Source organism: Rana temporaria, chromosome 1 (assembly GCF_905171775.1).
Source record: "Rana temporaria chromosome 1, aRanTem1.1, whole genome shotgun sequence".
Taxonomy (NCBI): Eukaryota; Metazoa; Chordata; class Amphibia; order Anura; family Ranidae; genus Rana; species Rana temporaria.
Genome location: NC_053489.1, coordinates 217,142,749 through 217,166,466, shown reverse-complemented (window position 1 = coordinate 217,166,466; position 23,718 = coordinate 217,142,749). Strand labels below are relative to the sequence as shown.

At 44.3% G+C, this 23,718-nt stretch overlaps 1 protein-coding gene across 5 annotated transcripts in view; it reads right to left on the bottom strand.

Moving 5' to 3' along the window:
- The window catches only part of CIT (citron rho-interacting serine/threonine kinase), a 224,681-nt gene extending 204,360 nt beyond the window's left edge, over nucleotides 1–20,321 (bottom strand). For 4 of the 5 annotated variants that reach the window (XM_040350498.1, XM_040350533.1, XM_040350515.1 and 1 more), the window contains exons 1-5: nucleotides 20,220–20,321; nucleotides 12,974–13,071; nucleotides 8,374–8,524; nucleotides 4,729–4,904; nucleotides 1,275–1,376 (exon numbers count right to left, since the gene is read on the bottom strand). In XM_040350498.1, coding sequence (XP_040206432.1) covers nucleotides 1,275–1,376; nucleotides 4,729–4,904; nucleotides 8,374–8,524; nucleotides 12,974–13,069 — 525 coding nt within the window. In that variant the 5' untranslated portion in view covers nucleotides 13,070–13,071; nucleotides 20,220–20,321. The remainder of the gene's footprint in view (nucleotides 1–1,274; nucleotides 1,377–4,728; nucleotides 4,905–8,373; nucleotides 8,525–12,973; nucleotides 13,072–20,219) is intronic. The other variant, XM_040350507.1, reaches the window with a different exon arrangement.
- Between the last annotated feature and the right edge of the window lie 3,397 nt (nucleotides 20,322–23,718).

The window sequence follows — 23,718 nt, the reverse complement described above, 5'->3', positions numbered from 1 at the left end:
TGCCAAAAATACACTAAAATCATTAATAGTGTGCATAAATACAACATAACAAAATTCCTGCTAAATTGCTACTAAAGCATCGTTGACATATGGCATACTAAAGTGTACGCCCGTGTTTACCCGCAGAGGGATGCACAGGTGTTCCCTGCATCCCCGTACAGGCAGTCCCATTTATGTCAATTGGAATGCAATGGCTGCACAGGCATAGCTGCTTTTGCCAATGTGACTTCCATGTGGGTGTGGGTAACCCGCAATGAAGACAGTGTGAGCTCGGGGACATGCATTTTGACCTACCTGGATGTAAAATCAGGAGCAACGGCTCTGTTCGTGCAGGTGCTACATCCCAAATGACATCAATGGGACAGCCTGCACAGAGATGCATGGAACACCTGTGCATTCCTGTAAAGGTACGCTGTGTATGCCCTGTGTGAACAAGGTCTTAGGCTCCTTTCACACAAGCAGACCAATCGGGTCTGCCTGTCCATTTTTCAGGCAGCCTTAGTTCTCTATGGAGAGGCTGATGTAAATGGACATGTGTCCGTTTACACCCGCTTGCATCCGATCCAGTCCACTAAAAACAGATGTACATGTATACCAAGCCCACCCCCCCCCCCCCCAAGCCACAACTTCACCACCACCCCCCCTGCACTGCTCCTCCCCTGCCGTGCTCTCCATGCTGACAGATCACGGAGATCTGTGCAGAGAGAAGCTGCAGGCGGGAGGGAAGGAGAGATGCCCCTCAGAGCGGCCATTTGATCGGGGGGTTGAGGGCATTTGGGGGGGTGATCAGAGGTATTGGGGGGGACATCTGGATTAATGAGCTATCAACACACTGCAACCAAAAGATGGACAGCTTTTTAGCAATGCAGTGCATAACAAGCACAGTATGTGAGTGCAGGTGATCTGATGATATGGTTCCTCCTATCGATTTTTTTAACATCCTCCAAACCACAGGGATGTTAAGGAATGAGCCTGGATGCCGCCCGAGGTTCCGAGATTTCCGTGGGCTATGTCTGCGCCTGCGCAGTCAAGCAGGGAACCATCTCGATAGGGGAACTAGATCGACAAGACACAGGCACCACGAAGCACATTAAACCGGTGCCTTGTGACAAATTGCCCATTTTAGTGCCTTTTAATCCAATGCCCAAGGCCCTTAGTATTTTTCTAAAACTTATCAGAATATTCTAGTTAAATATTGTATAGCAATAATTTTCAGAAATTATATTATTAGGTCACCATCAATAAGCTTTCCAGTAACTTGATATATCACGTACCAGATAAAGGTGCTCCTTATCTTGAAAGGCATAATGTAATGAAGGTATCCAAGGACTTGTGTGATTACTTAATATGCTTCGCTCTTCTTCAAAAAATGAAACCTAAACAGATGACAGTAAATGATTCTGTTATCCCTAAAAATTTACCAAAATTTCATATTTACTTGTTTTTCTAAATTAAAAAGTACAAAGTACACAAGAAAACTTCACCAAACAGGAAGTTTAATTTCAACCACCACTATACCCAAGTTACATTACTTAAACTGGTTTACATTAAAAAGGTTACTTACTGATGCATGTTGTTATTTTAGAACTAATAGTGAATGTAAACTTACTTTCTGGCCACACAATTGATCTGTATACGTGATTGGCTCAGACCAAGGAGAGATAATGGTTGTGCAGCAGCAAAGGCTGCCATTATGTCTTCATCTGTATACCGAAAAATTATGGGAAAATACAGGGTACCTCTGTTATTAACATTAACACCCCCCTAAGGTCAATACAATACATTAACCCTATATACTCTACTAATTGGACTGACTCCATAAAGAATCCAATATAGGGTAACCCACTCCCTTTCTGAATTCCTGTCAGTACCAAGTGCAGAATATTGGTTTTCCTTGGACCTTAAAAGAGGTGGTAAACACTTTTTTTTCAATAACAAAAATGCTTATACTTACCTGCTCTATGCAATCGTTTTGCACAGAGCAGCCTCAATCATCTTCATCGGGTGCACCCATGCAAGCTCGCTCCCGAGTTGACACATACAGCGGGACTCGGCCCTGCTCCTGTGTCACTGGATTTGATTGACAGCAATGGAAGCCAATGGCTCCTGCTGCTATCAATCTGTCCAATGAGACGAGAGACAGCAGCTGGAGCATATGCACATCACTGCATTGGATCAGGTAAGAAAAAAGGGGGGTCTGGGGGGAGCTGCAGCACAGAAGGTTTTTCACCTTAATGCATAGAATGCATTAGGGGAGAAACCTTGAGGCTTTACAACTACTTTAAGTTTGTACATCAGTTATTAAATAATAAAAAAAAAAATCTTCATAAATTCAGGCCAGTATGTATTCTGCTAAAAAAAGATTACGGAACTGCATCTGGTGTGAACTGGCCCTGATACCCCTAACTAAAATCTAGTGGAACTAATTGCCTTCAGAAGTCACCCAATTAGTAAATAAAGTCCACCTGTGTGTAATTTAATCTCCGTATAAATACAGCCATTCTGAAATCCTTAGGGGCTTGTTAGAGAACCTTAGTGAACAAACAGCATCATGAAGGCCAAGGAACACACCAGACAGGTCAGGGAAAAAGTTGTGGAAAAGTTTAAAGCAGGGTACTCACTGTATGTTGTGGTTTTACTAAGGGATTTGGTGGATTTTATTCCCTGCATTGCCACCGATAGGACAGAACTCTGCCTTGTTTACTTAGGCAGAGCTCTAGTCTGTCTCTCTCTTTGCCGATCAGCGGGTGCTGGTGGACATTTATTGGCTGGAACCCACTGATTGGCTTGTGCTGTGTCTAATCATAGCACAATCGAGTTGCCGGTTGTGTGCGCGCGTGCCCCTTACCCAAAGTGTCAGATCACATACTAGGTACATGATATGGCACAAAAGTGCCGCTCTGCTGCCATACCTCAATGTGATGCGGGCAGCAAGCGGTAATGCATAGAATGCATTAAGGTAAAAAAAATGTATGCCATTAGAACTACTTTAAGGATTTGCAAATCCTGCAACGTGTATTTGATGTTCCCACTATCAAAATCGTATTCTATTATCAACACAGAGTCTCTAGCCAATAACTAAAATAGCTTGAGGTTCCACTCAAACAAACAAACATCTCTGGAAAACTCTTATTTTCTCCTTATGATCTCAAATTGGTTTCCAAATACTATATCAAGTGCCTCACTAATAAAAAATCCAAATGGCAAGTTATAATACCACAAAGGATGTGGCAGCAGTATGGGGAGAAGTTCCCCATACTAGCTGTCAATATTTGAAAATAGCGCAGCTGTGCGGGTCTGTCCACACAGCCGTGTCTTTCATACACACAGCACTGTGTGTCTGAATGAACTACAAGCCCCCAACATCCTCAGCAAGCAGCTGTCCGCATGTAGTTACCAATAAACTACTACAGCGCTGTGATTTTGGAATTTACTAAACAAAACCACATACACGGTTAGCAATTTGTTCGAGAACAAATTTCCATCCTGCTCCTTCGAATTTTCTCATCACTGCAGTAAAAGATGAATGCTGATTTGACCCAGTAACAATTAGAAAAATTAACATACTTTCTAAGAACATTCTTTTCCTCAGCATTTTCGTTTGAAAGTCTACCCATCTAGGTTACTTACATTTAATGCAAAATGCCCCTTGTGCTGGTGCCAGCTATCATAGTGGAAATCTGTAGACCCTAGCCCCCTTTCCATACCCCACAGCAGTATTCTTCAGATGCTGCTGGGGTTAATACCAACACAGGACCTGTAACAGGCACCCATCAAGAGTGCCAACTATGCCAGCCCTTTCCTCCCCCCTCCTCCATACATAGAAGCTGTGCTACAGCTTCTATATGCTCTATGAATGGGGACGGCCAGGGGAGGACTGGCAGCCTTAGGCCTGGGGGGCAAGTCCAGTCAAGTGGCCCATAGAGCATGGAAAAGTGATGGATCAAGGAAAACAGTCTAAGATTTTTCATGATCACAAGAGTCCGCACAGAGGCCCCCCTTACATCAGAGTCCGCACAGACCCCATATACATCAGATCTGATGTAAGGGGTGTTCTGGGAAACTTGATTCAAGGGTTCATGCTGTGGACTATTGTGTAAAGAGGGTCTCTGCTCACCAAAGCCTGCCCCCCTCCCCTTTAACAAAGTCCACAGAGCACCCCTTTTTATACACTGGGAGGCAGGAGAGACTAGAAAGGGTGAGCTTACCAGGATGGAGGCTGAGGTGCAGACAGGCTGTGTGATGTTTTTTTGGGTTCAAACTTCCTGTCTAGTGCTCACACATGCCCAGGGAGTGTGGGCGGGGCAGACTCAGAAGGAGGAGGAGCAGATGAGCTCTATCTCTCCTCGTGTCTGTGCAGAGAGAGAAGGGGATGTCAGCACTGGTGTGCGCTGAGGCTGAGCTATGTGTGAGACGAGACATAGCTCAGCTCTGCAGCCATCTACCTTGGAGCTGACACAGGCACGGCTGCACAGTGGGAGGTGAGCAGCGGCCGTGACCTGTGTTAACAGAGCAGCAGCAGGCATATTCCTGCTCTGCAAAAACAGCATTTGGTAGTGGCACCAGCCCAGGGGGGGATTTCCACCCTGCCTCCCCCTGCCAGCTGGGAAGGCAGACCTTTTATTCATCCTCCTGTGCGCAAGACATTTCTTTGGCTTTTACCTAGACTTAGGCTTTAACCTTTTACTTTGCAATTACTGCATATAAAATATACAGCACTCCAAGTACCTGTTGCTGTGCTATTAGTGCTTTCTTCTTCATCACTTTCATAGCAAAGGTTTCTCCAGTCACTTTCTCTTTGACAACATGCACATCTGCAAAATGGCCTCGCCCAATTATATTCTTGACTTCGAAATCCTTCACATTAGGCTGAAAGTCACGCAATTCTGAAACAGTGTCCGAATCTAGGAGAGGAAATATAATTAAAAGATCACTGCAAAAAGTTACAGTTCCAACAAAACAAAATGTTTGATCAAATAAATGGTGGACAAAGTTTAAAAAAAAACAGCTCCAGTCAAAATAAAACACACAATCTTTTATTTTTTATTTTTTTTAGGGGTAAATAAAGCAAAAACACTTGGGAAACAGCTTATTTGCAGCCCTTTACCTTACACAACTGAAAATGATGGGGGTTATTTACGAAAGGCAAATACACTTTGCACCACAAGTGCAGTCTCTGTAGATCTGAGGGGAAGATCTAAAATGAGGGGAAGCTCTGCTGATTTTAAAAAGTAACAGTGCTAAAGGGTAGGCACCTTGTGGTAAGTATTTGCATGCGTTAGTCCTTCAATAAATTCATGTGTCCGTGTGGAGTAGGGCTGCAACTAACGATTTTTTTCATAATCGATTAGTTGGCCGATGATTGTTTCGATTAATTGATTAATCGGATAATAGCCTTAAAAAAAAAAAAAAAATGCATTTTTATATTTTTTTGGGCCAATTTGTTGTTGGGCAGATTACAAAACACAAATTGCCGCAAAAACACATTACATGCTTTTCTGCAGCTTCTCCATTGAAGTATATTGAACCAAAAAAAAAAGGCACCGTTTTGCGTTAAAAAGTCCTTGCCCTTTCCAAATACGCAGCAGCTGAAAAAAAAAAAATCATGGATGTAAACGCGTCCCATAGGAAAACATGTAAATGAACTGCAGTGTGTTTCTGCAAAAAGCACCAAAAAACAGGCCTGAGATGTTTAGTAACATAATGGGGTTAAAAAAACAGAAATAAGTACAAAAAGAGCAAATAATCGCTACTGTAAGGGGTTCATTTTTTTACTGTGGGACAGTGAAAGTAATATTTACAGTAGCGATTTGCTTTTTTTGTACTATAAAGGGCTAATTTTCATTTTTTTAACCTCATTATGTTACTGGCCGATTAATCGATTATGAAAATTGTAATCGATTAGTTGTTTTGGCCCTAGTGTGGAGTCCCTTTGATTCTTCATTCAAGCCCTTCATAGGGCATAACTTCTCTTTAAGTTATTACAAAATCGGAAACAACCTTGTGCAAAACCCCATCTCCAATAATTTAACTACCAAATGTCGAAGCGTCTACAGTCTACTGAGGACCTGGCATTTAAGGGATGCATGCCATAGACAAGGCTTAGAGCTTGGAGGGGTGGTGCTTAATCTTGGTGTTTTTTAGAACAGTTTTTTTTTGTTTTTTACCAGGTAAGGAGTACAGACATCTACAGCTACATTGAGGTGATATGAAAATGACTAAAAATACAACCTGCAGGGACATCCTATGTAATCCCTCCCACACCCAACTAGCTTTAGTTTTGTAGTACTCAATAAGGAACTCATAACCGAGGGTAGGGTCCTGTGCCCTGCACTGTACTCCTGTTCAGACTTTTTAATTCCTTACTAGTGTGACATGCAAAAGCAGTCCAACTGAGTGGTGGGCAACACAGCAAACGTCAAAAGACTCATCTGCCAAACAGGTCAATAAGGACTCAAACTTAGAGAGCAGGTTCTAGTACCTTATCCCAAAAAGTGGCATCAGAGGAGGCCTGAACATCCACCTGGTAGAAATTAATAAATGTGTGTGAAAATAAAATGTCACCGTTGGGATGCAGGTGGGGGAAATGTCTCAGTGCAGCCACTTTTAGGTCACTGTAACTCAGGATCAGCGAGAGTAAACTGGAAGAGGTAGGGTATGCATGCACAATGGCCTCCCTCAAAGGAATGTGTTACATGCAGAGAAGGCACTTCAAGGCCACACAGGCACAGTACAGTGCTACATCAGGAGCCTTTCAGTAGGACATCTGAAACTAGCACAAATGCTATTGACCCTGGTATTTCTGGAATGGCTGACCAAATCACTAGAAGGGTTGTACCCCAAACCAAGGTATGAAATGGGCACCCTCTGTAAATGTTTAAGGGGCTCTCACCCTGTACTCACCACTTCAGTAGCATGAGAGAAATGTAACCACAAACCTTGCGTCGCCCTCTACAATGGGCATTGGCTGCTGAGTTGGAGAGCTGCTTGCCATTGATATTCACATCACAGTGTCAAAGAAAGACTAGGCTGCCACATCTGCACAGATGTCATATTTATAGTAAGCAGGAGCAACAGGGCGTCACCTGTTCTGCGAGAGATCGTAACTACAGGTTCCTGAGTCCCACCAATGACAAGGGAGAGGAGACTTAGTTACAGACCACAAAGTATTGAGAGGTCATCCAGTTCTTTGACTGCATGTTGGTGAGGGGCTGCTGCCCACAACTTTCTTACCAACTTCTTAAAAGGGATGGTGACGCTTTGTTTTGGGAAACAATTTGGGTATTTACACCCTATATCGTACGGTCCACTTATACCTGAGGGCTCCAATGCAGGAACTTTGGGCCCTAACGTTTACTAGTACACTGGCCAGTGAAAGACATCTGGACAGACTGAAGGACCTTTTAGCTTCCAGCATCACCCCTTTAAGCCAGCCATAGATTGTTCAAAATTCAGCTGGTTCAGGAGGATCTAGCCGAGTTTTGATATGCTCATGGGCAGGCTGGTTGTACTGAAGTCGATCCATCAATCGACTTCAGTACATCCAGCCCGATGAGTTTTTTTTTGCCCGATCACTGCCCACAGTATAGTTGCCAGCAGTGATCATTGTATTGTACCAGTGGGGAAGGCTCTGGGAGGAATTACATAATGTATGGCTTGCCTTGGTTAGGACCTTGCTAGATTCAGGTTTCATGTACAAGGACAATTAAGAGGTCCTCTCATTGTTTGTGGTGTTATACAAAATGTACCTGTCATTGCTAATCCCAATCTGTATGCTACTTTGTGGGGAGAATATCTCAAAATAAAACCTTTAGCCTTGATGTACCAGAGGGTGTGATATTACCAGAAGGGTAGTTGGCATTCAGAAGCTGGGAACCAATCAGCAGCTCCTTCGGGGTTAAGCGCAACACTAAGATGTTAATTACTCCACTTGTACACATGAGCTGTTTCTTTCGAAGTGTTCAATGTTTATAGGGCTTGAGAAGAGATTTAGGAAACATTGCTCTAGATCAGCATGAACTGACTGAAGAGTTGCTGTAATTGCAGTGAAAGGTGGTTCTACAAACCATTGACTCAGGCAGGCTGAATACAAATGCACGTCACACTTTTCAGATACAGTATTTGTAAAAAAATAAACCATTTATCATTTTACATCCACTTTACAATTATGTACCACTTTGTGTTGGTCCATCACATAAAATACATTTACGTTTTTGGATATAAATGTGGAAAATTTCAAGGGGTATGGATACTTTTTCAAGGCACTGTATTACCTCCCATTTACTCCTTCCAAATAGCTACATTATATAGGAAGAGTACAGCTATGACCTAACTTATGACTGCCGAGAGAAGAAATATTATAGCGACACTTACATTTTTTGACAAAGTTTGCTACATGTTTGATCTTCATTAAGGCTGGGCTGTTGCATTCTTCGAAGAGTACAAATAAGGAATCTAAAAGTCCTTCTCTGCTGAGGGCTGACAGTTGTTGATGGTGAAATGGAGGCAGACATGATGACTTTCCCTAAAAACAAGAATAGCAAAATGAATATACACAAAACACCATTCATTTTCAAGAAGCCCGCAAGAGAAATATACAGGTGCTGCCACTGATGACCTTCTTTTAAGTTAAGTTACAGACCAAGTATGCAGATAATAAGTTTTGACTTTTTTGATCCCTTGTTCCAGGTCAGTGCCTTAGAAATATATATATATATATATATATATATATAACAGGAGGGACTTTGGGCTTTGGGTCGGGGGTTTGTGTGGCTCAGCTTGCCCTGGAGAGTTCTGGAGGCTCCTTGTCCAGCTTCCCCAGGCCCTCTTATGTGTAAATCACCCTGTATCTCTAGTAGGGGCACAGGGTGAATGAGAACCCCACTATGATCTGTGCTAGTCAGACTCAATGCTGTATGTATGTATATATACACACACACACACACAGTACAGACCAAAAGTTTGGACACACCTTCTCATTCAAAGAGTTTTCTTTATTTTCATGACTATGAAAATTGTAAATTCACACTGAAGGCATCAAAACTATGAATTAACACATGTGGAATTATACATAACAAAAAAGTGTGAAACAACTGAAAATCTATTTCATATTCTAGGTTCTTCAAAGTAGCCACCTTTTGCAGCAGACACATCTCTAGAACTGTTAAGAGGAGACTGTGTGAATCAGGCCTTCATGGTAGAATATCTGCTAGGAAACCACTGCTAAAGAAAGGCAACAAGAAGAAGAGACTTGTTTGGGCTAAAGAACACAAGGAATGGACATTAGACCAGTGGAAATCTGTGCTTTGGTCTGATGAGTCCAAACTTGAGATCTTTGGTTCCAACCCCCGTGTCTTTGTGCGACGCAGAAAAGGTGAACGGATGGACTGTACATGCCTGGTTCCCACCGTGAAGCATGGAGGAGGAGGTGTGATGGTGTGGGGGTGCTTTTCTGGTGACACTGTTGGGGATTTATTCAAAATTGAAGGCATACTGAACCAGCATGGCTACCACAGCATCTTGCAGCGGCATGCTATTCCATCCGGTTTGCGTTTAGTTGGACCATCATTTATTTTTCAACAGGACAATGACCCCAAACACACCTCCAGGCTGTGTAAGAGCTATTTGACCAAGAAGGAGAGTGATGGGGTGCTGCGCCAGGTGACTACCTCTTGAAGCTCATCAAGAGAATGCCAAGAGTGTGCCAAGCAGTAATCAAAGCAAAAGGTGGCTACTTTGAATAAGCTAGAATATGAAATATATTTTCAGTTGTTTCACACTTTTTTGTTATGTATATTTCCACATGTGTTAATTCATAGTTTTGATGCCTTCAGTGTGAATCTACAATTTTCATAGTCATGAAAATAAAGAAAACTCTTTGAATGAGAAGGTGTGTCCAAACTTTTGGTCTGTACTGTGTGTGTGTGTATATATATATATACATATATATATATATAATATGTTTGCTGTCTCATGCTCATGGACTATTTGCTGTGATGGTTTGGGGTGTGACTGTATTCTATTGTGGCTGTCTGCCTCAACTATTATGGGATGTGTAAGTGTCTTGCTGTGAGGAAAGAGGGAGGGGGGATTCCTCCAGCAACCCCCTGCGGATAAAACTGTTTATACTTATGAGAAGTTTGAACACACCTGACCTGTGTTTCCATTGTCATTGGACAGTTTAACCCACCCTGTTTTACAAGGGTGGGAGGGAAGTGTTTTGAAGTGGGATATCTGGGTGTCCATGTGCGATAATAAAATCAGTTTGTTGTTTGCCTCTCTACACCAAGGTATTGTCTGTTGACTGGGGGGGGGGGGGGGTCTGGAGAGTCTTGGATGGGGCTGGTTCTGGACAGAGGAAGCATTGATGGCAGACAAAGTTCTGTTTGATGAGGACAGAGGGTTTGTTGCTATATATATATATATATATATATATATATATATATATATATATATATATATATATATATATATATATATATATATATATATACACACACACACACACACACACACACATACATACATATACACACACACATATAAATACAGTGCTCAGCATGAGTACACCCCTTTTGAAAAGTAAGATTTTAATCAATATCTCAATGAACACTCATTACATGAAAGTTGAAGGGGTTGTAAAGTTGCATTAAAGTGGAGCTTTATGTGAATGGAACCTGTACCCCTGTTTGATGTATTCCTCTGTATATTTCATGGAAAACTCAAATAAAATCTTTTTGGGGGAAAAAAGAAATAAAAAAGTGGAGCTTTACTTTTTAATTCCCTTACTGAAGATGCCGGAGCCAAGGGACGGAAATCCGGAAGGGTGTGGTAACGTCATCTTCCCGCGCTGGCTTCACTGGGACGCAGGTGGAATGCAGAGCACCAGGAAGAGGAAAGGAGCCGTGAAAGAAGCCAGCCTGACGTTATTGCCTGACATCAAGCCAGCCTGACAAGTATGGAGGACATACAGGGAATCCCACACTAGCTGCGCCTGAGCCAGAGGGCATGCTTCAAATATTTAAAAAATAAAAAAGGCCAGGATGGCTGCCCAAGCGCAACTTAAAGGGGTTGTAAAGGTTCATCTTTTATTTTCTAAATTGGTTCCTTTAAGCTAGTGTATTGTTGGTTCACTTACCTTTTCCTTCCATTTCCCTTCTAAATGTTTTTTTTCTTTGTCTGAATTTCTCACTTCCTGTTTCTCCTCAGTAAGCTTTCCACCATCATCTGAACGGTGGAAAGTCAGTCAGAACAGCTTACTGAACACCTTACTGAGGAGGAAGAGAGAAATTCAGACAAAGAAAACAAAGAAAAAAACATTTAGAAGGAAATTGAAGGGAAAGGCAAGTGAGAAAACAATGCACTAGCTTAAAGTAACCTATTTAGAAAATAAAAAATACCTCAGAGCTGTTGGCTTTGCTCTCTGGTGTCAATATTTTAGGCTTGCCTAATAATTAAAATATTTTGGACAGCTGCTCAATCTAATACTGTAAATATTAGGTGGAGGGATTATAAACAAGAAATATTCCAATAGCATGCTTAGGGCATCTCTGTATCTCATTATAAGATATCCTCCAGAAGTCACTGAAAGGAATTCTTTGGTAATAGCATGCATGCATTGTAAATATAATACAATCATAATTTTTAACAATCGAATATTAGCTTAGCTGCCTCCCATTTATTTGCGTTTGCGGGATGTTAGAAAAAGTCCTGCAAGCAGCATCTTTGGAGCCGTTTTAGAGCACTGTAAAAAGCGCTCCAAAAACACCCCTGCCCAAGTGCCGCAAAACTGGTCTTTTTCGGATATTTTCATGATCGTGTTGTCAGGTGACCTTAAAAAAAACAGCCCGCTAGCGCCCAAAAAGCGCTGTTAAATCACAGCAAAAGACGACCGCCACTTTAGCGCAGTTTTAGCACTGCTTAGGTGTTAAAGGGGTTATACTTGGGCCCTTTTCACACTTCTCCCACGATTTGTGATGCCAAAGTAGCATGACAAGTCAATGACAACCATTCATATTAGTACAACTTCAAGTAGTTCTGACTTCAAAGTAGTACCTGCACTACTTTGGTCCGATTTTGATGCCACTTACACAGGCGTTCCCTAAAATCGCGGCCACGAAATTGCGGTGAAGTCGCAGTAGTGTGAAAGGGGCCTTACCTTTTAACCATTTTCTTCTCCCAAGTCTAAAGTTTCCTATATCGGGAGACCATATGGGTCACTATAAACTCTAAGAGCTCGTACAGACAACCGAACATGTCTGCTGAAACTGGTCCGCGGACCAGTTTCTGCAGACATGTTCAGTCGTCTGTACGGCCGAGCGGACAGGTTTCCAGCGGACATTTGTCCAGCCAACCGTTTTGCGGCGGACAAATGTTTCTTAGCATGCTAACATGTCCGCTGGAATCCTGTCCGTCGGACATGTTCGGTCGTCTGTACAAACTCACCGTACATGTCCGAGCGGCCGCCATCCCTCGCATGCGTCGAATCACTTTGACGCATGCGTGGAAGCATTGAACTTCCAGGGCCGCGTCATCGTCGCGGTGACGGCGCGGCCACGTCACTGCGGATGGTGTACGCGCAGATTTCTGTCTGATGGTGTGTACAACCATCAGACAGAAATCTCCAGGCTGAAAACGGTCCGGCGGACCGTTTTCAGCGAACAGTCCACCCGTCTGTACGAGGCCTAAGATGACTGGAAGAGGGTGTGATGCCTTGATACACTAGGATGTCTAGCCAGGTTACCTCTTTTTGTTCTATGTTTTTTTTTTTTTTTTTTTATAACTCTATATTCTTATTGCACAGTGTGTTGTCATATCATAATGCCATTTTGCCTATCATTGTAAATGTATGCATAATGCTGCGAGTTTGGGTGCAAAGGAAACTAGACTTTTACAGCTAAAGACAGTTCTGTTTATTCTATAGTATTTAGACACCGAAAATATAGACATTCTAGGGGAAGGATAAAGTTGGCACCTGAAAAAAGCTGTTCAGTCGCGCAGCCCTGCTAGTAATGGGCTCAGAAGATAAGGAATCAGTTGCCCCACGTGGTCCAAACTTGAATTTCAACATTTCTGAAACCACAAATGAAATTAATACATTACATGAATATTAATGAGAACGATCACCCTATATAAAAAAGAGGTCAGCCAAAAAAAAGCAAAATTGCAATTCATTAAAACATACAATAACCAATAGTCTTGTGATCCAGCCAAACAGCCCTTCCAAACCCTAACCTCTGGTGCAATTAAAGAGGAACTGCAGTCTGCTCACATAATTTGTATTAAAAACATCTTTGCCATTCTGAAGCTTCCCTCCAACCACTTTGCATATTATTTTACATATACTGTGATTCTGTACTTGCCAAATATGCTGCAGAAATCTCCCTCCACCGAGTCTGGCTGCAACCATTTTAACTGTGGACAGCTGAACTGCGGCCTGTTCACTTCTTGGATTTACACAGACACATAGAGGCACACCTCTAGCACTGCAGCTCTCATTGGCCCTCGTATGACTCACCTCCCCTCCCTATCTGGCAAACTCACAAGAGTGAGAGAGCTGTGCATGATGTCATAAACCTAGGCTTTTACCAGACAAGAAACCGGAAGTGGGCTGTATAAGGTATTTACTGGCAGAAAAAAAAAATAAAAGTTTTACTATCCAAAGTTAAAGAGGAAGTAAACCCTCTCATCCAAAAAAAAATAAAAAATAGACACCCTGCAAGACAAAGTCATAATGAGCTAGTATGAATAGCATACTAGCTCATTATGAATTACTTACCTGAGATCGAAGCCCCCGCAGGTTTAGGTTTGGGAGATATTTCTTGCACCTACAGGTAAGCCTTAATCTAGGCTTACCTTTAGGTTAAAGTGGTTGTAAAGGTTTTACAACCACTTTAAAACAACAAGGACAGAAGATTTAAAAGATGGAAAGAAAGAAAAAAAATAAATTACTGAAGTTCCACTTTAAGTAGCACGTTTTTTTCTAAGAACCACTCTAAACCTTTTTTTTTTTTCTTGCCAGTAAGCTCATACGCCTGTAAACGCCTAAAGTGTGCATGGACACATTGGCTAACATGGAGGGGAGTTTCCAGGCAGAGAAAAATAAAATCTCAAACGCCAGAAGGAGCATCTTCTTTGAGCTGCAGTGTGCACGAGTCCTTAGCATGCTGATTGGACAATGAAGGAGCAACAGCACAGTGATGAAGTCCTTTCTGTGGTTCCCCTCCTGTATGCAAGTAAGGGTTGAACCCAAAGTAAATCTATCATAAGGGAAATGTGAAGACTGCCACTACCAACCTCTTATTCTTAAAATGATAGTTGACTGGCTCTCATGACAAACCATTTGCTTTAAGCTGACCGTAGACAGTTCGAATCTCGGCCAGTTCAGCAGGGACTGAACCATGTATGGGCAGGCTGATCGATCGATCAACTTAGGTACAACCAGCCTGTTGGATTTTACATGCAATTTATTATAGCCACTCACAGTGATCACTGTGTTCCCCTGGCGAGGATGGCTTCCCCCACCTGGAGAACACAAATGCTCTGCGTGGGGTATTGACTGTGTTGATGGGGAGAATCCTGCGATTTTGTGGTTGCAGGAAAGAAAATCGCTCTGTCTATGGCTGGCTTTAGACTTTAAATGACTCAGTTGGAACAAGAATGTAAATAAGGACTTTTCTCCAATATTCCTTATCAAAATACATGTTTTGATAACTCAAAGTGCTCAAGCTAGTAAGTCACTATTATGAACGTTATACAGTGACAGTCCCTGTATTTCTCTGATGATCGTTTTACTTTGTATTGCATGGATAAAAATCTATTTACAAATTGTTAGGCTTAATTTAAACTTTCAGTTGGAGGCTGGTAAAAACAGATGGATGAGTTACATTTACCACCCCCCAACTGCCCTTAGGCTGCAAAGGCAGCCGGATGACACAAACATGCTACAGCCATGATGTTTTTCTTCATGGCACAGTATAGATTTTCCTTCATGTCACATTCTGTGGGCAGTAACGCCCAGGGGTTCATGAGGCAACAGTATCACCTCCTGAATGCCCATCAGCCAAGCCTGCACTGATTCAGGGGGAAACTAAAACCTGCCCCAAGCCATCTAGAATCAAATATGTTTTGGGGGAGTATCCCTTGATGCAGAAACCATCACGACCAGTCTTAGGTTGGGTTCACACCATTATGAATTGGATGCGGGATTCACTGCATTCAATTCGCAATAGCAGGAAATTTTGACCGGCTCTCTATGGAGCCGGTTCACATATCTTTGCAGCAGTTCTGGAGCATTTTTACAGAAAAACACTATGCGTCTTTTGGTCCGTTTCAGGTCTGAATTTAGCCCAAAATTTGGGTTGAAATCGGACCTGAAACGGTGAACCAGCAAACAACGGACCCCTGCTGTGAGCCGAGGAGTAAATGAATATACCGTATATACTCGAGTATAAGCCCAGTTTTCAGCCCTTTTTTTAGTGAGGTATGGCACAGTGAGACTGCAATGGGCACAGTGAGGTATGGCACAGTGAGACTGCAATGGGCGCAGTGAGGTTCCAAATGGGCACAGTGAGGTGTGCCAATGGGCATTGTTGACCCTCTTTTTCGCTTACAATAGCTGCTGCATTATCACCCTAGGCTTATACTCGAGTCAATAAGTTTTCCCATTTTTTTGCGGTAAAATTAGGTCCTCGGCTTATATTCGGGTCGTCTTATACTCGAGTATATACGGTAATTGTGCAGTCCTGTTTATGAAATATTTATGCTAGCGACTTGACTTAGCCAGTCAGGTGTGCTTTATGCAAATGTGCTGATGTCCTTATGAGCAGACTTGCATAAAACATACTTGACTGGCTGATAGGAGGAAAGAGCAGAATAAAAAGAGAGATGAGCTCATCAGTCTGGTGATGCTCTTTCACTGTTCAGTCAGCAGGCTTTGAACACCGCTGTATTCATTGAAGTGTTTATAAGTGTAGCGCCCCCTTGCTTTCAGTATGGGCACTACGCTAAAGTTAGTGGGAATGGGAGAGTTATTTTGCTCCCATTCACAATTTGTCTAAATTGTGACTTCTGTCATTTCAGAAATGTCCACTGGGTCAGTCTGTATTCCAGGGATGTGATACCATCCCTGGCCAGCAGTTGGCCCCAGAAGGGTTCTGGCAGAGCAAGTTCTCCCCAGCAGCCAATTAGAGGAGCTTTTCCCTTGCGGGGCATGCTGGAGAGGGGTATATCTGTGACAGGGGTCATGTGTTCTAAAATCTTCGCGGGGTCCCCGTTCCAGGTGCGGCATCCACCTTGAGGGTGCGCGCATCCATGGACCCCGCCGGCGTGGCCCACCTGGCCAAAGTTGCAGACTACTTGGAACCTCATCCGGAGGTACAAGGGGACCCCAGTGACTTACTGGGTTCCCGGTTCTATTGAAAGGATCCCAGGCTGGGTGCCGTTCAATTGGGGAGTTGGTTTGAGGAGGACCCGGAGGCAGGTCGTCCAACAGAGCCTGAACAAACCAATTGGGGATCCGGTGACCAGAGTACTGACAGGTATGTTTGCTGTCATCTGGTGACCGATGCAGAAATCTACTGGGAGGATTCGCTCCATTTATCTACCTAGCTTAGTTATTGTAATTGGCCTGTGGCAGAGGCCCTAGAGCCAGGTCTGTGAGAGAGGCCTGTTCCTCCCAGAAATCCTAAGTGACATCTCGGCTGCCAGGCTTGTGAGAGGGGTCTGTCCGGGGGCACTTTACACACTCTATTTGGGGTGGCGACGAGTTACAACTTGGTACTATACAGAGCAGTACCGACTGTTCCATTCAATATCCAGGCCTGATACTGCAAGGTTCTCTCTCTCTTCATCAACCCTATCCTTCCCAATTTATGTTGATGTTGGCCTGGAGAATAAAGCATTGAAAAAAAAAAACTTTATTCACTGTCTGGACATTCGCTTACTGTTTAGACTCACTGCTCTCACCCCTAGACATACTGCAGGGTAACTTAATACGCCGATTCTAAAACAAATCAGCGGCTCCTGCGGGGGTAGCGCTACATAAGTCTAAAACATATGTATACAATTTGGATGGAGCAGACAGAATTAGAACCTGTCTCAGATTTTTATTGAGGTCTGTGTATCCTCTAGGATTCACCCTCTGTATTTGTCCTGTTGACTAATGTCTTTCTTCAGAAAGTGATGGAACTACATATTGCCGAGACAACAAATCGATTATGAAAATAGTTGTCAACTGTTTTCATAATCGATACATCGGTCAGCCGATCAGTCGGCCTGCATACAGCATGCATTATTTGTTTACATATCAGGAAATACAGTGCAGCACACATACAGCTCAATACACCGTCCATACATGTCAGTATACAGCTCAGTACATCATACATGTCAGTAAGTGCCTAAAAATGTGAGAGGAGCAATGCCTCATGGGACATGTAGTCCTGGGTAGGAAGGGAGTGGTTCTAAAGGCAGAAGTTTTTTAACTTGCTATAGGGGCACTCTAAAGGCAGAAGAAGCCAGAAATATTGGTGGGTGACCCCAAAAGAAGCAAATCAGGGGTGCTCTGTGCAAAACCATTACACAGAGCAGGTAAATATGACATATTTGTTGTTTTAAAAAAAATTACTTTAAAGACTCCGCGCAGGGAAGATCAGCATCTGAACCCAGAGAAGGTGGAGGCCGATAGACTGGAGGAAAAATGCATTACAATGAACTTTTACCAGTATTGTGTGTGGCACTACCCCCGAAGGAGCTGCTGGTTTAATTTCGGGCCTGCCGTTACCTTACTGTTCACCACACTCGATCTAGGGGTCTCTCCTGAAGAGTTGTTCAAAAAGAATGTCCGCACCAACACTTTGTTTTCTTTTTCTTCAAGAGTTTTATTAAACAGGTTCTCAACAGAGGGGGGTAGAGGGATAGGGAAGAATAACGCCTACTCAACAGGAGCAGGGCGCTACATGTGCATTCTACTTAAAATGATCATATCCATGAGAAGAAAAAAAAAAGTCTCAGCTTTTAGAACTAATTTAATATAAAAGAATCTCCTATGGGAGATTCAATTTCTTTATTTTTATCCTTGGAGTCGATTTATCAAATTCATGCCCCTGATCCCTAGTCCTTCCCATAGTTAGGGAATCTGATCACCCATTCCATGGGGAGCAACTTTACAGCTAGCCATCCTGTAAAACACTTATTTAGGCACTGGACATGCGGCCTCCATTGTCATAATCGGCCATGGCCTTATGGTCTGGACCACTTCAGCCCGCTGGTTTGTTGGTCGCAGGCCACCTTTCTAGAATAGAGGCCCTTTGGGGTGATGCACTTCTGTACGGAAATGAGAGATATACCAGAGGGTACTCGGCCGGAAGCTTTTTATAACTTGTGTGGCCCTGTTGCAGGGAACGTTAAATTTTCCTAACCAAACGCACTTTTACGGGTTATGTTCATATTGTATACTATAGATGAGTGTTATTTTATGGTTATGGTTGCCATTGATTTTGTGGTTCGTGGAGGCTCATATTACCTCACGACGGACTCCAGGGAGGGGTCATTTGTGGTGTTGCATGTACCCTCTGCCCTGTTTCCTTCTCCCCCCCCCCCTCCCCTTTCAGGCGGGGGGGGGGGGTATAGGGCACTTAGATGGTTAAATGTTGCATTATTTGCCGTTCTATCTGTAAGGAGAAGCGTTACTGGAGACACTGTGAGGTTTATTTATCAAAGGCAAATCCACTTTGCACTAGAGGTGCAGTTCGCTGTAGATCTGAGGGGGACATGCAAGGAAAATTAAAAAACAGCATTTTTGCTTACACATGATTGGATGATAGAAATCAGCAGAGCTTCCCTTCAGATCTACAGCGACTGCACTTCCAAGGCAAAGTGTATTTGCCTTTAGTAAATCAACCCCTGTGAGTCCAGACAGAGAACTGAGCAAGGAGAGGGAATCCGCTAAGAGACGGTGAATTCCAGTGATACCATCCCCCCACCACCACCCCTCTGCCCCTGATTCCATCCCTCTGCCCCTGATCCCACTCAGCGCCTTCCCTCTGCCCCTGATCCCATCCCCCCCACCATCCCTCTACCCCTGATCCTATCCCCCCACAACCATCCCTCTACCCCTGATCCTATCCCCCCACAATCATCCCTCTACCCCTGATCCCATCCCCCCACAACCATCCCTCGACCCCTGATCCCATCCCCCCACAACCATCCCTCGACCCCTGATCCCATCCCCCCACCACCATCCCTCTACCCCTGATCCTATCCCCCCACAACCATCCCTCTACCCCCACAACCATCCCTCTACCCCCACAACCATCCCCCCACAACCATCCCTCTACCCCTGATCCCATCCCCCCACAACCATCCCTCTACCCCTGATCCCATCCCCCCACAACCATCCCTCTACCCCCGATTCCATCACCATCCCTCTGCCCCTGATCCCACCCCCCACTACCATCCCTCTGCCCCCGATCCCATCTTCCCACTAACCCCAATAGGGCACTCTGGAGGTACAGTTTTAGTATTTCCAGAGTGCCCCCTAATATCTTCCAGAGTTCTCCCTTACATCCTCCAAAATGCATACGTCACTGCCTGTTTCAGGTGCATGCCCATCCCACCTACTCCCCTGTGAACTCTCTACACCGTGCACTTTGCCATCTGCGCACCAAATAACCTTGTCCCGGCACTGGACGGGGCACTGCCAAAGAGGAGAGGTAAGGGACGGTTTTGTGCAATATCATTGCACAGGGCAGGTAAGTATAACGTATTTTTTATATTTTAATTAAAAAAAAATTTTTTTTAAAAAAAAGTAGCCTTTAATATCACTTTAAATGCCACCCAAAAAAATTTTTTAAAAAAAGGGTGTGTCTCATCATTGGGGTACAGTGTTGAAAACAGTGATTATCTGAGCACTGAACACTGGCCTGGCAAAGAAGGGGTTAGGAATAGTGAATGGAAAGCAGTGCAGATACAGGACCCTACACAGACTTGCATTGCGGACGCCCTATACTAGGAAAGCACTACAAACGACTATGGCTTGACACACAGCTGACAGTTGTATGTTGACAGTCAGCTGTAATAACAACACCGCCCGGTCTTCTCAGTACACAGCCTGTACATGAGGCCATACACCTGGGCCGAGCGCCCCTCACCCTCCACTGCACGGACTGCCCTCATACATAACCAGTCCTTATCCCATAACAATAACATTAGCATTCACTCACCCAGCAGCGCTCCTTACCGCCATTAAATTCAAACCCAATATGAACGTCGTGTCGTCATTTCCGGGGCGTCCCGGGGGAAACCTGTCATTCCTTCTCCCAGGGCTCCGTTTTTCTGAGCAGTTATAATGAGTCTTTCCATTCGGAAACAGTAGGATATAAAATAAGCGCGACGTTTTTATTTCATATGGCCAATGTCGTGCGGTAACAACAGCTTGTAGCACTAGATGAGCTTTATGAAGCCTTCCGCAATGTTCTTCCCTGAAGTAAGATGTCGGATGCGGCATCAATCAGTCACCGCCCTTATCACTACCAAGACTTGAGTCGTGTTCATACTGCTGCCCTCTAGTGGAAACGTTATAACACTGCTAACTGTCAGTTTCTAGAACTGTGAGCTTGAGATGAATAAGGAATGCTGGTTTGCAACCCAAATTCGTTATAACTCAGTAGGAAAGAATACACTTAATTAAAGGGGAGTTCCAGTCATTTTTTATGTTTATTAAAAGTCAGCAGCTACAAAAAGTGTAGCTGCCGGCTTTTAATAAACATACATGACTCACCTGCTCCACGTTCCAGCGACGCGCCGGCCGGGGCTCCGCTCCTCTCCCCCCCTCTCCAGCCGGCGTCTCCATTCCAAGTGTGGGCACCCGGCCGTGACAGCTTTCAGCTTCACGGCCGGGCACCCACTGCGCATGCGCGAGCGTCACTGCGCGAGCAGCGCTGCACCATACAATTGTACAGGCGATCGCCTACAGGGAGGGGCTGCAGAAAGGCGATTAGACTATTTGCCTTAGCAGCCCCTCGGCGGAAGGAGGAAGTGGGACAGGAAGTCGGCTCGAATTGCACCTGCACAGTCAAGACGGGAATCATTATGCTCAACCATATCGATAGGAGGAACCATATTGTCAGATCACCGGCAGAGATACCGATGCCTCGTTCGAAGGTAAGTATTTCATAATGAGCTAGTATGCGGTGCATGCTAGCTCATTATGCCTTTTGCCTTACAGGTGGCAAAAAAATAATCATTTTTTTTTTACTATACAACCGCTTTAAAAGGATACTTCACCTTTACGAAAAAAACTGCCTATGCAGGTAAGGGATGTTAGTAGATAAAAACACACTGTGCAGCTATACATGTAGGTCATTTACATAACTTATGAAGCCTGACTGAAATACCCCCAGGATGTTGCTAAGTACTCCCAGGACATTGCTAAGTACTCTCGAGACATTGCTAAGTACTCCCAGGACATTGCTAAGTACTCTCGAGACAATGTTAAGTACTCACAGGATGTTGTTAAGTACTCCCAGGATGTTGCTAAGTACTCCCGAGACATTGCTAAGTACTCACAGGATGTTGCTAAGTACTCCCAGGAAACATTGCTAAGTACTCCCGAGACATTGCTAAGTACTCACAGGATGTTGCTAAGTACTCCCGAGACATTGCTAAGTACTCACAGGATGTTGCTAAGTACTCCCAGGACATTGCCAAGTACTCACAGGATGTTGCTAAGTACTCCCAAGACATTGCTAAGTACTCACAGGATGTTGCTAAGTACTCCCGAGACATTGCTAAGTACTCCCAGGATGTTGCTAAGTACTCCCGAGACATTGCTAAGTACTCACAGGACATTGCTAAGTACTCTCGAGACAATGTTAAGTACTCACAGGATGTTGTTAAGTACTCCCAGGATGTTGCTAAGTACTCCTGAGACATTGCTAAGTACTCACAGGATGTTGCCAAGTACTCCCAGGACATTGCCAAGTACTCACAGGATGTTGCTAAGTACTCCCGAGACATTGCCAAGTACTCACAGGATGTTGCTAAGTACTCCAGAGACATTGCTAAGTACTCCCAGGATGTTGCTAAGTACTCCCGAGACATTGCTAAGTACTCACAGGATGTTGCTAAGTACTCCCAGGAAACATTGCTAAGTACTCCCGAGACATTGCTAAGTACTCACAGGATGTTGCTAAGTACTCCCGAGACATTGCTAAGTACTCACAGGATGTTGCTAAGTACTCCCAGGACATTGCCAAGTACTCACAGGATGTTGCTAAGTACTCCCAAGACATTGCTAAGTACTCACAGGATGTTGCTAAGTACTCCCGAGACATTGCTAAGTACTCCCAGGATGTTGCTAAGTACTCCCGAGACATTGCTAAGTACTCACAGGACATTGCTAAGTACTCTCGAGACAATGTTAAGTACTCACAGGATGTTGTTAAGTACTCCCAGGATGTTGCTAAGTACTCCTGAGACATTGCTAAGTACTCACAGGATGTTGTTAAGTACTCCCAGGATGTTGCTAAGTACTCCCGAGACATTGCTAAGTACTCACAGGATGTTGCTGAGTACTCCCAGGACATTGCCAAGTACTCACAGGATGTTGCTAAGTACTCCCGAGACATTGCCAAGTACTCCCGAGACATTGCTAAGTACTCCCGAGACATTGCTAAGTACTCCCGAGACATTGCTAAGTACTCCCGAGACATTGCTAAGTACTCACAGGATGTTGCTAAGTACTCCCAGGACATTGCCAAGTACTCCCGAGACATTGCTAAGTACTCACAGGATGTTGCTAAGTACTCCCGAGACATTGCTAAGTACTCACAGGATGTTGCTAGGTACTCCCTGGACATTGCTAAGTACTCCCAGGATGTTGCTAAGTACTCCCAGGACGTTGATAAGTACTCCCAGGACGTTGATAAGTACTCCCAGGATGTTGCTAAGTACTCCCAGGACGTTGATAAGTACTCCCAGGACGTTGCTAAGTACTCCCAGGACGTTGATAAGTACTCCCAGGACATTGATATGTACTCCCAGGATGTTGCTAAGTGAAGCCTAGTCCTTACTGCTCACCTCCTCCATCACAGGAGTGAGCTTATTCTCTGATTCAAATCCCCCTCACATACACTTTCTCTCCCCTGATGCAGTAGCTCTGATCTCAGCATTTGAGAACTCGCTCCTGTGATGGTGGAAGTGAGCAGTGATGATGGAGGTGAGCAGTGATGACTAGGCCTCACTTAGCAATGTCCTGGGAGTATTTTAGTCAGGCTTCATAAGGTATGTAAATGGCCTACACCCAGTGTTGTCACTAGGGTTGGTGTCACCTGGTGCAGTAAAACATGGTGTCACCCCCAGCCCGAGGGCACTGAGCATGCTAGTGCATTGGTGCGGCTCTCACGCCTTAACCTGCCACAATGGATAGAGCCGGAATGGGATTGGGGGGGTGAATGGTTCTGGGATGGGATCGGGCGGTGGATGGAGGCAGGATAGGATCGGAGTGGGGGATAGGGATTGGATCGGGAGTAGGTGGATGAAACTGGGATGGGTTTGGGGTGGGGGATGGAGCCGGGGTAGGGGATGGGGGAATGGATGGAGCCGGGATGGGATCGGGGTGGTGGATGGAGCCTGGATGGGATCGGGGGGAGATGGATGGAGCCAGGATGGGATCGAGTGGTGGATGGCATCGGGAGGAGGTGGATGGAGCCGTAATGGGAT